Source organism: Haemaphysalis longicornis, unplaced genomic scaffold, assembly GCF_048455015.1.
Source record: "Haemaphysalis longicornis isolate Haplotype H1 unplaced genomic scaffold, Haemaphysalis longicornis Haplotype H1 scaffold_10, whole genome shotgun sequence".
NCBI lineage: Eukaryota > Metazoa > Arthropoda > Arachnida > Ixodida > Ixodidae > Haemaphysalis > Haemaphysalis longicornis.
In genome coordinates, this window is record NW_027526204.1 from 151,867,221 (window position 1) to 151,880,894 (window position 13,674).

Below are 13,674 nucleotides of genomic sequence, written 5' to 3' on the forward strand. Positions count from 1 at the left end.
ACTCAAGTTGTTAACTAATGTAGAGTTCTTTTCGCAACCCTACGTCCCTAGGTCTTGGTGCTGCAGATTTAGCAGCTACCCTGGAGGAAAGAAAACTTTCGTGTGTGACTGTGCCAGACAAGATGCATGCTGTCCGCGCTGTCCGTGCGTGAATCTTGGTCACTACTTGGGCCGAATTCTGTAAATCTGCAGCCGTAATTTTAAAATATTGTGGTATTTGCGTGAGAAGTGTATGTTTTCTTTGGTTTGGACATCCTGTGAACATGCGGGGGCCGAAAGAAAACAGAGCTCCGCTTGCGTGAAAAAGGAGAACAACGGCTTGAAAGCGGTGTGCACGCACCTTTGCGTTGCTTGGAGCATTCGTCCATCATTTCTACATTAGCGGAGAGTTGTGCGTAATTTTCTGCCTGCTCTTACATGTTCACGGGACTTCCAAACCAAATAAAACATACATTTCTCACGCAAAGGCCGCGTCATTTCAAAAGCCCTGTATGGTACTGTACAATGGAGGAAGATGCATTGCTGCATTCATGGCCCACGACTGTCGCAGCGTACGTTTCCATCTCGGAAAAAAAAATTCTCGTTGAGGAGCGCGGAAAGTTTCTTAAAAGCACGGCTAAAGCAGACTAGAACTCTAAATAAACGCGTTCTTCGATGCAAACTCTGGCGTGCTCTTGAACTATTGAAAATGCTTAGAGGCCATGATTGAATCGCCGTGTAGTTTGTTTCTCAATGGGCGTTCGTGCGTGTGTTAAACCGGCGTTGGTTAAACATATGTTTTTGGGACTGCTTTTTGACAGCATTCAATTGCGCCATTACGTTGCATGCTCGTGGACACACTTTGACGTGCGGCGGATGCAGCTTTTGTCTGGCAGCCGCTGGAGTTTCGACACAGGAATTCGACATATCTTGAAGTGAAGGAGAGTGCCGGGTAACACAAGAACTTAAGGATTTCACGGTGAAGCGCAACACCTGCTGAAGCGCGGAACCCGACCTTTTTGTTGCACGGGCCAAAGACCGAACCACCAAACGGGGCTAGTTTTAACCCGTGTGTATTTACTCAGGAGCTGCGCGCGCTTGCATTTGCCGGGGCACGTGCCCGCGAGCAGCAGGCTGAGCGGGTAAAATGCTTTGCATTGCGAGCAAATCGGAAGCTACCCAAAGAAAAGAGAAGAACCACGGCCGCGGCTGCGCGCTTGCCGTGCGGAGCTATGCGGTGGAGCCGAACAGCAGGAAGCGCTCCTCCGGCCATCCGGGAGCCGGCGCAGCGCGGAGGAAGCTGGGAACGCGCGGCTATATTTGTAGACGGTCCCCGGCGAGTGAAAGTTGCCAAGAAAAAAAAAATATAAGAAAGCCAGCGGAACAGGACCAGTGGAGGACCCACGCCCAGTTCGGCGGCCGAGGAGAAGATGGCGTCCCGCGAGAAAGTCAAAGGACAGCACGCTGCCAAAAGCGGACGTCTTCCAAGGAGATGGGTGGCATGCTTCGTGCTGGCCATCTTTCAGACCATCATCGGCCTGGGCCTCCTGGCTGTGGGGGCCGCCGACGTGGTGTTCACGCTAGAACACACGTGCAAAGACCGCACGGGAGCCTCGTTCCTCAAGGCGAGTCTCGCCGTTCCTTTTGTCCGTCGTAGTTCGTGCGCGTCCAGTCGTCGCGGGCGCACGCGCTGCCGCCGAGTGGGAAAGGGCGCGCTCGTGGAGCGTCGCATCGTTCACGTCGTTTGAAGCTTTGGCTGAGAATGCGCGAAACATGCTTCCTGCGCTATCGTTTTTGCTTGGTTGTTTCATCATTTCCCAACGATCCCAGTGTTGGTCCGCAAGCCAACGCCTTTGCAATGACAGGTCTGCGGGAGTCGATGGCACATAATTTCGACAGAGACGACAAAGTTGTAAGAAGCAAGAATTACTTCAATGGATGACAGATGAGGTGGCCGAAATTTTATCTACAGCAAGTGAGTCATGGCACTGTGCAGTGAAGAACATATAAAACGACCACATACGGTACCTACTGGCCAATGCTGGCCATTCATTGCATATCAGTGGTAGCAGAAGGCAGAAGTTGACTACACCGCTATTAATTAGTGTAGGCAAGCGTTCAAAACAACAATAGCACATTCCAAAATCAAGACAGGTGAGAAAGGCGTTTCACAATGTTTCAAACAACCTGATTTAGGGGAAATCCCAAGTGGAGTAAGTTTCTGCAAAAGTTTCAGTAGAGTCCGTGGGGTAGCACAACCAGTTTTAAATTTTTACAAAACAGTGGGGCTCTGATTTACAGTCCCGTAGTCACTGCGGACTCACCAAGAAACAGTCCGGCATTTGATTTTTCCATGAATCCCTATGGCTTTGGGGAATCCGCGGACTACCCGCGGTGAGTCCGAAACTAAACCGAAGAGCCCCAGTGAATGCCCGAACCGGGTAGTACGGTCAAGTTGTCCACCCTCAATGGGAATGCGCGGAAAATGATGTTATAAGCAGTGGCGTGAGCCGCCTCATTCTCTGGGAGAGAGAAAGAGAAGACATGTTAATGAGCTCGAAAGGGAGAGCAGAACCCTAGTCCGGGAATCCGTGCGTTGCCCTAGCTGTCTTGGCCAGTGTCACCAGGAGAGTCTGTTCGTCCAGTTGACAGCTGGGAGGCGTACATTGGAGTCCATACGGTTTGCTACACTGAAATTCTCTATCACTTCCAATGACTCACCCCTCTCTAAACACTCACGACACACACCAGATCGCAGCCTGAAGTCCAAGGACACCGGATCTCACGGGCTATGGCAGTAGCAACAGCTCGCAGATTTCTGGACTGAGAAAAGGCCACCAACCTTTTCCTATCATTTTTACTCTGCTCCAATACATTCCCTCTCTCACAAAGCAGTACAACGCTTGGTATGCGCGCAGTCATCTGCAACAGCATAATAGTTTGTCTAGAGCACAACTGTCAAGAGTGTGTCCTGTCCTTGCAGGGCGTCGTGTGTGTGGTGTCGGGCGCCTTCGCCCTCGCGGCCTACGCGCCCCGTCGCCTTCGGACCCAGGGGCGCCCCAACCGTGTTCTGGTGGCAGTGCACGTGCTGCTCTCCTTCCTGGTGGCGGTGGTCAGCTTCAACGTCGTCACCTGCTTGGCTACGTACACGGGCGACAAGACCACAGGTGGGCTGCACTCTCGTGTTGCCGCATGTGTGCGCGTCCACACTTGGTGACGGACTGCACCACTGCTTGCACAAATGACACGTAGAAATGCTCCGCTCTGAGTAGATGACCTGTTCAACAATAAAAAATAACTTACTCCTTCGAGTGGCGAGTAGTGCAGCCAAAGACAGTGGACAGGAAGGATGCATACCAACGGAATGCTAACTCTTTATTCATCCAGTTGAGTAGCAACACACTCTGTGTCTTTCTGTATTTATTTTGGATTCATAGCGAAGATAATTTGCAATCGGCAGATTAGGGAGGGGGGAAGGGGGGGTGCTCTGATGAGAACTGGCCCCCTCTCATGCGCACACCTATGACCCCTCCACTTAGATTTTCTCTGCCAACTAGCCCAATAAAGCTTACTCCACTGCAATGTAAAACTTTAATCCAGGCTATGGTAAACTGGGGATAGCACTAAATATGCTGTGTATGAGCTGGCCACATTTTGTGGAGATGTACGAAAGCTACGATTTCCTAGGATTTGTTTAGGTTTCCAAGAACCTCTTATTTGGTCATTCTACACAGTATGCATACAGTTCACTCACAACACTATCTGCGGCTCTGGAGCAGTGCATATGAGTTCGTCATGCAATAAAACGACAGACACTGACCAAAATAAACTGATCAAACATTAAAAACAAACAATCGAGAGACATTTCGGCTTTGCTACAGAAGCCTTGTTCACAACTAATTTTATAAGTTTGTCACAGAGGTGCGCTCCCCTGCATTGCACCAAGCCTCCATGCTATGCATGCACCCACACACGCATACAGTGGTTGTTGTGCCAGTGCATGACAGAGTCACCCTTGCAGCCCTGTTTGCCGTCATCCTGGCCAAGGTGGTTCTGACGTACACGTGCCATGTGTTCGGGGCTGTGTGTGCGGGTGTGGCAGTTCCAGACCTGTGCCGTGACGGGGCTGGTCTCGTCACCTTTGACACCTTCCATCGAGACATCGCCCCCAAGCAGGTAGGTGGCGGCCACAGCCAGTGATGAATGTGCAAGGCATTGTGGGTGAAAACGCCTAATATCAAACAGTATCGTACCCTGTAAACAGTAAAGGTGGTACCCTGATATTTTTTTATATCAGCATTTGGGTAAAGCCTGGTGTTGTCCGATATTCCAGTTGCACCAGTACTGAAACACTCGTCAGGGAGGTCACCAAATAAGGGGAAGGCTGGCTCCATACAAAATTTAATGCCTCCCGAACTACGCCCAAAAGCCGCTTGCTTTCTAAACACAAAAATGTACCTGAAACAAAATGCTGTGAATAGAGTGGATTGAAGAGTCTGGCGGCCCAGCGAAGCTAGAGGCAGCAGGTTAGCCTCTTTACATTTGTTGTATTCCACTGAAAATTTTTACACACACTTTTTGGCAAGCCTAAGCTTTCTTTCTGTGTACCATCTTAGTTTTCATATTGGCAATCACAAAATATTTGTTTCAGTTCAAAAATAGCCATTTCAATTCAAAACTATTTGAACAAAACCATCACTTATTCCTATTCACTTCAGGAGCAAAAATAACTACTCGCACACGTGTGCGGAGTATTTTGTTTATAAAAACAAAACTGGAATTTTTGAAGCGTTATTATGTTGAAGTTTGTGTCACCCAAGTTGGGAAATTGGGCGATAATGACCATGTTTTTACTTTTAAAGCAGCGCTCCAATTTTATCCCCGAATTTCAGGCGTAAAACATCTTTACTGAACTAGCTAGTAAACCCTAAAAGCATGAGGGTACTGGGTAGTTAGTAAATTATGAGCTTCACAGCACAAAAATGGATTAGGGACAAGAGGAGGGACTACAAACAAGCGCTGATATCCAGCTAGCTAGTAAACATGCGAGGTATAACGTGTAAAGTTTTGCCATTCTTACTTGCAATTGTGCCTCCGAATCCACAGAATTCTGCATTGTGATTGCATTTGATTCTGGGCCATGGTGGCTGTTTCTCTGATGGGGGCAAAAGTAAAACGCCTGCGCATCTAGATTTATGCGTAGTTAAAAATCCCTAGGTGGTCCAAATGAATCGTTAACTTCCCACTAAGGCACACCTCTTAGGCCAGGTATACTTTTGGTGCATAACACCCAGGTTTCAATCTGACCTCCCACTCAATTTTGTACGTTACATGTGATTTGAGCGTACTTTCAGAAAACGTAGAATACAATTGCACACGAACATTCGAATCAGCTGAAGTAATCAAGTGTGCGTGAGCCATTGTTGACATATACCATGTATAGTCAAGATATTTGCAGCCGCTTGCTTTACTGGTGCATATAACGTCGCTACTCGAACTCGAGTCGCTAAAATAAAGCTTGTTCTCTCTCTGAAAGGCAAGGGTCTGCAAGCAAGAGCATGCCTCTTAGCCATTTACGTTTAATTGAAAGTGGGGTATGCAGTGCATGGTTTTAATTACCAGTGCAGCAGCCGCATTTGTCCCGTTGCGGAAACGCGACACTTGACCACCACCGCCGCCGCCTGTGCACTGCAGGCCCCGCAGAACCAGAGCGCTGCGCCGGCTCTGCCCGCCGTCATGGCCGCTCCCAGCAGCGCGGTAGGGCCCGTGCAGCTGCCCGAGGCGCGCAGCCACGTGCAGGAGGCCCCCGGCACGGGCGAGAAGCTGACCGTGGTCACCCTCCCCGACGCGGACGTCATCTACGCCGTGCCCGAAAACAGCTACGTGGTGCGACGCCCCGAGGGTTCGTACGTGGCGCCCCCTGGGAACACACGACTGGCACCCTTCTTCCCCACCTACACGCGAGTGGCCATCGAGTAGCAGGCCTCTCCCAGGAGGTCTCTCACCGGGAACGCTTCTGCCTGGGGCCTGCTTGCTCAGGCACGCACACAGGGGGGGAAGGGGGGGGGGGGGGGGCTCGGCTCTTCCATTACTCCCTGAGAAGCAGTCCAACATGTGTTTCTCACATACTATATCCCTATGGCGTGGGGAAGCCTCGGACTACTCACGGGCTATCCGCCGTAAGTTGGGGCTGTAAATCGAAGAGCCCCACTCACTGCCAGGGGCAGAATTCACAATTGTGTCTGTTTGAGCACACGGGGGCACTGCACTGGTGGGATAGAATGGACGCTGGAAGTAGCAGGGCCACCCTAGTGCAGCCTACACTAGAGCATTGCTCAAAACGAACACTTTTGGAACAAACACAACTTGACAAAAAATTTTGTGCTCTTCAGAGAATTGCTTACACGGAAATCAAGTACAGTATCAAACCTATACTGCTTGCTCAGCAGCTGTCAAGCCTGGTAACACTTTTATTGATGCTGTCATCCACAAAACGAGACAGCAGGACAAACGTAAATGTGTCCTGACATCTCCTCCTACGTGCCTACAGCTATTGGCCACCTGTGGACTACAAGAGCATGCAGTCAGGCATAAATGCGTAAATTACCGGTTCCATAAGTGAAATGCACGCGAAATTGTCCAAAGAGCCTAACCACTTTCCTGCTGGCCCGTGGAAAGAAGAAGTTTGTTGTCCACGCTTTGCCTGCAGGCTTAGCTGAGTGCTGCGGTGCAAAGTTCTCTGCAGCTGGGCCATGGGCTCGCAAACCATGGTACACTTTCTTACAGGGAGAGTCTCAGATGCACACAGCCACTGGTGTACATCAAGGACCAAGTCTGTCCTTGTATGCAAGACGAGCCATTTGTACATTGTGGAAGGCTCGTCTGGGTGGTAGTTCGTTCGTCCACATCATAAGGGCATAAAAACACGACAATGACCTCAGCACCTTTTACAAACTTTTGCATGTGAAGCAAAAGTATGAGCTGGAAAATTTTTTATGCTTGTACAAGTTCCTGTGTTACTTCAGGGCTGTGCTTCTTAGAAGGCATGAAAATGTAAAACTTAAGCTTGTTTTTACTTTTCCCCATTCATGCTGACTTAAACCTAATGCCAAATGCAGGATTCACAACAGTCTACTGGTTGCGTACAACTGCCAAGGGTTAACAGAAAGTTGTTCCTGTTGGACTTTTGTGAGTGTCCAAGTTAGCCGCTCTTCTCCTTAGTAGGTGGTGATTGCCAAAAAGGCTCTCAGCTGTCCGCACATTGTTCTTGGGCGACGCAATTCCCGTTTGCGATTCCTGCTCACACCCTTTACAGGAAGTGTTCTCACGCGGTTTTGTTACCTACATTTCTTAACCCCATCAGAGGCGGCACAACTCGTACCAAGCTAGTTGGTGCAGCCAGCTTCGTGCATGTACGAACCAAAAACATGCTCACACCAAAAATTTACAAGTTCCGGTCTGAAGTACACCTACGAAAATGTTCCTTCCAGATTGTCTCAAAATGTGCCAGATGCAGTCTGCCTGCTTCCTAAACCTCTGCTCACCCGATATCAGCAGTAGCTACACTCTGCAGTTATGGTTAGTGTAGCATAGCTTTGTTTGTGGGTGCCAGCGAGGCCTCCACTGCCCAGTTTGTGTGCCTATGCGTGCGTTTTTGTCGCCCCCATAAAGTGCCTTTCTTACCACGGCAGGCCACTTTGTTCTCAGGATCGAAGCTTCACAAACTGTGTTAGCGCAGACACAAAATTAGCGTATTCTATGCAAAGCACCACAGATTTTTAAATTCATGATGAGCAGCTGAATTTTGCGGTCCTTAAATTGCGCAGATATGTACATCCTACCTTTCACATTAAAAAAATAAAGACCACAGCAGGGTAAAGGACAAGCATATAGAGTAAAACACAGTCGGCCAATGATGCTGGTCTTCCCCTACTAGTAGCACTGAAATATCGCAGCTTTATTCTCAAACTGTGCTTTTCCAAAGCGGTCTTGCTTATTTTCTTTCACGGTGCTTGGTAGAGTCTTTGTGGGCACCCTCGTTCCTTATTTTTCCCCCCGACTCCCACTGCCATTGTTGCTTACCCATGTCTGTGCCTTTACACACAACAGCACTGCCAAAGAGGGAGAGACCGTCGTTGCCAAAGTAAGTCCGAACGTAGAGCCCAGAACTGTGCAGCATTTGCGAGCACGACTTGGGGGTTTTGAGTATTTCTAGCGGTCTCCTGTACTACCAGTGCACATGGTCAGTCTCGGACGTTCTGGAGATTGGTCCAGCACTCGTACCTCTCGCATCCAGCCACGCGAATTCCTCTGCCGGAACTCCTTGAGTGCCCGCAAACTATTTATGCCTTGCTGTTTGAAAGTAAACTGTGTAAAATACCGGTGTCAATCAAAGTGCTTGATGAGCTGTTCTCAGAGAAATCATCTCCTCCTCAGCTGCCTTACTGGACTGAACCTCAGTAAATGAGATGCCTCTAAGGCAGCTACTACTCCGGTGTGTAGTGCCACTCCTGCAGCATTTGCTTGCTGTACTGTAAAACCCTATGATGTTGCAGTCTCTATTGTTCACAAATTAGGGACTTATTCGCGGTTACAAAGCTCTGCTATGTTGGTGTTGAACCATGGGGGGGAGGAGGGGAGGGGGGCAGATTTTTGCTGTTTAACACACCAAAGCTACACATGGGCTATATAAGGCACAGTGTAAATGGAGGGCTAGATGTTCATGGAGACCACCTGGGGGTCTTTGAACATGGGCCGAAATTTCGACACACAGAAATTTCGGTTTTCCGCCTCTTTCAGAAAAGCAGCCGGGATCACACCTGTGTTCTAAGGCTTAGCTGAGCAGTGCCTTGGCCACTGACTCACTGTGTCAGTTTTGGTCATAGGGCTAACCTGCAAAGCAAATTTTCTTGTGCCTTCAATTTCGTAACATATTCAAATAGCGAAAGTTGCGAAAATTAAGGGTGCAAAAGAAAGGGACTTACAGTAATAGGCTACGAGAACATATTTCACCTAAGCCAGCACCTTGCTGCATTGCCAGTGCGTAGCGTACTTCAAAACTTTGTGGTTGGGTCTCACTCCGTCGCAGCTGTAGACAGGGTTGGGCTAGTTCCTGTTTTTGTTACTCCGCTCTGCCTCCAAAGTGCAAACTTTTTTTTACCGTACCTTAGTTTTGTTTTGCAAGCAGGGCCAGGCACACTGAATACTCGTAAGCCTGTGTTCTTGCACTAGCTCATTTTGCATCTATGCAGAATCCCTTGTGGATGTGCCTTACGTTTGTGTACTCTTGAGAATGCAGGAGCTTTGCAGCTTTGAAGTGTGATATAACCAGGGTGGATTCAGGGTAAGCAGAATGGGGCTGCATAAGCAGTGCTGCTCAGTTCAGATCCCCATAAGAGGTTACCAGACCTACGCCTTTCTGAATCTACCACTGGATGATGCAGTGTGTGAAGGCCTTTGTCTGTAGTTTGCATTATATTTGAAGAGAAAACTTTGCGGGTGGGATCTTCTGTGTGGAGCCAGCAACCATTTTACGATGGCAGCACCTCATGTACGGTCCTTTCACATACTAAGTAATTTATTGCCGAGAAGCTTTCGTTGTCCAAAAGCTCCTTTCATGTGCAAGTTGTAGCATTTTTGTCCGCAATCATGTTCAATACGTCTTCACAAAACTCTTGACGTCAGAGCCATTAGGCATGTACTATACACAATCTGCAGCCTGCAAAAGCATATTGCACATCTGTTGAAGCCATCCCGAGTGTTTTTCTTTTTGGTCTTTTTTGTTTGTTGCTACTATACATTGTTGTCTGTTTGCATGCAGTGAGCAGTAAGGCAGCCAGTGCCACCAGAGCTCAGCTCCAGATGTCTGTCGTGTCGCTCTATTCCCCGTTTTCTGACTGCTGACATCTGTTTTGTTTCCATGGGGCATCATTAAACATGCAGTTTGAAAAAATGGCTCCCTCCTCCTTTACCAACTTTTATGTGGCAACAGTGATTGATGGTACTCCACGCTGTCTACAAAATTTTACCAATAGCCAGTGGGAAAGAAAGGCACGGCACAAGGCTAGAAATCATTTTGGCTAAACACAATACAAACCTGTTCATAATCAGCCAGTGGCCAAGTTTTTTCAACCTTTTCAGCAGTGTTCATTCTTGTGAATCTTTTAGCCGTGCTTGTAAGCTTGTAAGCATTAAGCTGATTATGGTGGTTTAACATGCCGACGCTACACAGGCGATGAGGCGCACCAGAGTGGAAGGCTCCAGATTAATTTTGACTACCAGGGGATCTTTATTGTGCGCTGACATCTCGCTTTTCGCGCCCATCAGAAAAGCGGCCGCCGCGGCCAGGAACCAAGCCCACATCCTCGGCCTCGGCAACACAACGTCACAGCCACTGAGCCACCGTGGCGAGTACTCTTGTAAACATAAAATTACTATGCGTCATCCCACTACAACTTGCTGCAATACCCAGAGGTGCAAGTTCAATGGAGTTAGCCCCACTGCCATTGCATCAGCAATGGCAGTCATTTCTAGGGCTGTGCAAATGCATATTCAACTTTTGACTATCAAAGCGAATAATCCGATATTCGATTCAGCTTAAAAGCATTTAACACTATTTTTGAAGTATTCTGAAGTTAGAAAATAAAAATAGATAATTGTTTCAACAAAATTGGGCCTTGTTGAAGACAAGAAATGCTCTGCCGAAACCACGTGCACAATGTGTCCTTTGCAACGAGTTGGAACCAGTCGAGCAACGGCTTGCACCTTGAATGCTTGCGACACCACCGAAATGCACTAGCTTCCTTCAGTTGCAGCGACAGGCTTACCCGGAATGCACTGGTGGCATGCGAGTGCAGGAAAAGAGGAAGATGTTTGTGACTTCTGGAGCAGCTCTTATCACCTTGAAACCGAGACAACTTCAGACACGCTTATTAATAAGTGATGATAAGTCACTCAGAAAATGAAGTGACTTATTGCAAAATGCAAAAATATGAAGGTTCAAGAGTGGAGGAGCAAATCGAACTGGCAGAGCTCTTGAAGTCAAAAAAATTAATCCCAATCACGGGAAGAATTTTTTTTTGTTTTTTGAGGCACTAGATCTGCATTTGCTTGTCATCGTAAGTGTGTAAAACCCATTGTGCAAAGTTGGCTTTCCTGCAGTGCATTTTGGCGCAGCATCGAACATCGGCGAGGCATAGAGAGCTTCACTTTAAAACATACCTACCACAACAAGGATTGGAAAAACTTCAAGAAAGAGAGGAACCATGAAAAAGCCTGCTATTGACACCGATGGTGCGTCTGCACTCGCAAGTCAAAAGGGCAAAGTTACACACTACATCGATGAGATAAAGTAGCAAAAAGATTTTATGCCGGGTTGTGCACTAGTGACGTCAGGCCAGGAGGCAGTACTGAAACGAATAACGTTATTCGCAAGGCCTGACCAGTAATCAAGACAAGTCCTGAATGGTGCCCAAGGGGATGAAGAAGAGAAAAGTTGCAGGAGACGACAAAAAAAGTTCATTACCCATAGGACTGTACTAGGAAAGTTCGCAAAATTATTCCGAGAACTTTAAAGGCACGCCTATCCTGGGAGAATGCCACCATAATTTTGATCCACAAAAAGCTCATGTCAAAGTGTTTAACAATTACAGACCTATCAGCGTTCTGTTCGCTGTATACAAGTTGTGTACAATATAATTGCAGAATCGACAGCTGAGATGTAAAAGAATCTAGAAAACAGGCTGGGTTTAGAAAAGGCTACTATAAAAAATTGATCATTCAAGTCATTCATCAGGTAACAAAGAAGTCTGGAGAGCATAATAATCATCTAAATGGCATTTATAAATTAAAAAAAAAAAACGTATGATTCTGTAGACAGCACTGCCATACTGGGAGCATTAAAGTACCAGGAAATAGAGGAGTTGCACAAAAGACTTTTCTCTACATATACAAGGGAAGCAGAGCAAAAACTTTCTGGTCAGGAAGACAATGAAATAAGGAGGCGCAATCTCTCCACATTATCTCTTTAGAATTGTTTACAGCCCGTCTGGAAGGGGTATTCACAGGAAGCCTGAACGGGAGAAGTCAAGGATACGAGTGAGTGCGAAATACTTGAGCCACTTGATATTTGCTGAAGACATCACCTTGTTCGGTGAATCAGACCTCCAAGAAATGTTTCTAGAGCTGCACTTGGAAAGCTCCGTGGTAGGATTAAAGACGAATATGAATAAACCGGAAGTAATGCTGACACACAGAAAACCTTCGCCTTGGCCTAGGTAATTAAGGGGGGAGACTGGTCTTAAAACAACTTCTTTTAATTTTCAAGTAAACTTTGTGAAACTTGCCAGTCTTGCTATTTTTTGTCCACTGATTTGAAATATGCCACTATTTTTGCAGTAGGTCAATTAGTTCCCGAGATAATTAGAGATAATTAACCATTTTTGCCCAAACAATAGACAAAACAGTGTTAGCTGCAAAACTGTAATCTTCATATTTTCCAATACTATGAACCCTGGGGAATGCAATATAGGAAGCAGTTTTCTGATGCACCGCTTGGAACTAATTTTACAGCTCATTAAACTTTGGTGTTTGAAACAGGCAATCGAAATGGTTCTTTGCCACTGGTGCCACCAAGGTTTAATGAGCTGTAAAATGAGTTCCCAGTGGTGCATCAGAAAACTGCTTCCTATATTGCATTCCCCAGGGTTCATAGTATTGGAAAATATGAAGATTACAGTTTTGCAGCTAACACTGTTTTGTCTATTGTTTGGGCAAAAATGGTTAATTATCTCGGGAACTAATTGACCTACTGCAAAAATAGTGGCATATTTGAAATCAGTGGAGAAAAAATAGCAAGACTGGCAAGTTTCACAAAGTTTACTGGAAAATTAAATAACTTGTTTTAAGACCAGTCTCCCCCCTTAAGGGCTTGATGAGGTCAGTGAGCACATATAACAACTTACTGCACATATAACAGCTTCCTTACTAACAACTTGGCAGAACCTGAGCAAGCTTCTTGAAGGAAAACTTGAGCAATCCCAACAAGCAACGGAAAGAGGGATGATAGAAGTAACATTTGAGGACAGGAAACGAGCACACCACATCAGAGAACAAACTCTTGTGGAAGACATCATAGCTCAGATGATAAAGAAGTGGACTCTGGCTGGGCATGTGTTGTGGAGAACTGGTGACCAGGGTAACAGAGTGGCTGTCCAAAAATGAGACCAGAAGTAGGGGAAGACAATTAACTCGATGGAGGGATGAGAGACGAAAATTTGGATGTTAACAATGGACTAGGAATGGCCGGAAGAATTGGGAGTAGGCCTTCACCATGCAGTGAACACAAACAAGCTCGAAACATTCGTAGTGCATTCAAACGAGGACGGAGGAGAGAAGGGACACCAGAGAACGCTATTCTTTTAAGACTGCCACACCAACCTGCCCAGGAATCCGCACTTGTGACAAATGGGCTGACGATGGTGAGGGTGATTTTCCTTTTCCTCCTTCCTTCCCCTAAATTTGAAACGTGCACGGTACCTCTCTTGACACACTGGCGCGCAGAGCAGCAAAGCCTCGGCTTTACTCGTGTGCACAGCTTCTGCAAGCTGATGCAGGTCTCGCAAGATCTCTTAAACATGCCATTGCTGCTGGACCCCAGGCTGCCGGCGTGGCAGTGGCAAGGAGGGGACCCCTGGC

At 47.2% G+C, this 13,674-nt stretch overlaps 1 protein-coding gene across 2 annotated transcripts; it reads left to right on the forward strand.

Moving 5' to 3' along the window:
* The first annotated feature begins 158 nt into the window (after positions 1-158).
* Positions 159-6,048, forward strand: LOC144159657 (uncharacterized). 2 transcript variants are annotated; one of them, XM_077691283.1, is made up of 4 exons: positions 159-551; positions 2,963-3,146; positions 4,001-4,155; positions 5,674-6,048. In XM_077691283.1, exons 1-4 carry the CDS (start codon positions 492-494, stop codon positions 5,956-5,958), a joined length of 684 nt encoding a protein of 227 aa, XP_077547409.1. In that variant the 5' UTR covers positions 159-491; the 3' UTR covers positions 5,959-6,048. The 2 variants fall into 2 exon arrangements, with proteins under 2 accessions (XP_077547409.1, XP_077547408.1); XM_077691282.1 differs by lacking the exon at positions 159-551 and adding an exon at positions 591-1,604.
* Positions 6,049-13,674: the final 7,626 nt, after the last annotated feature.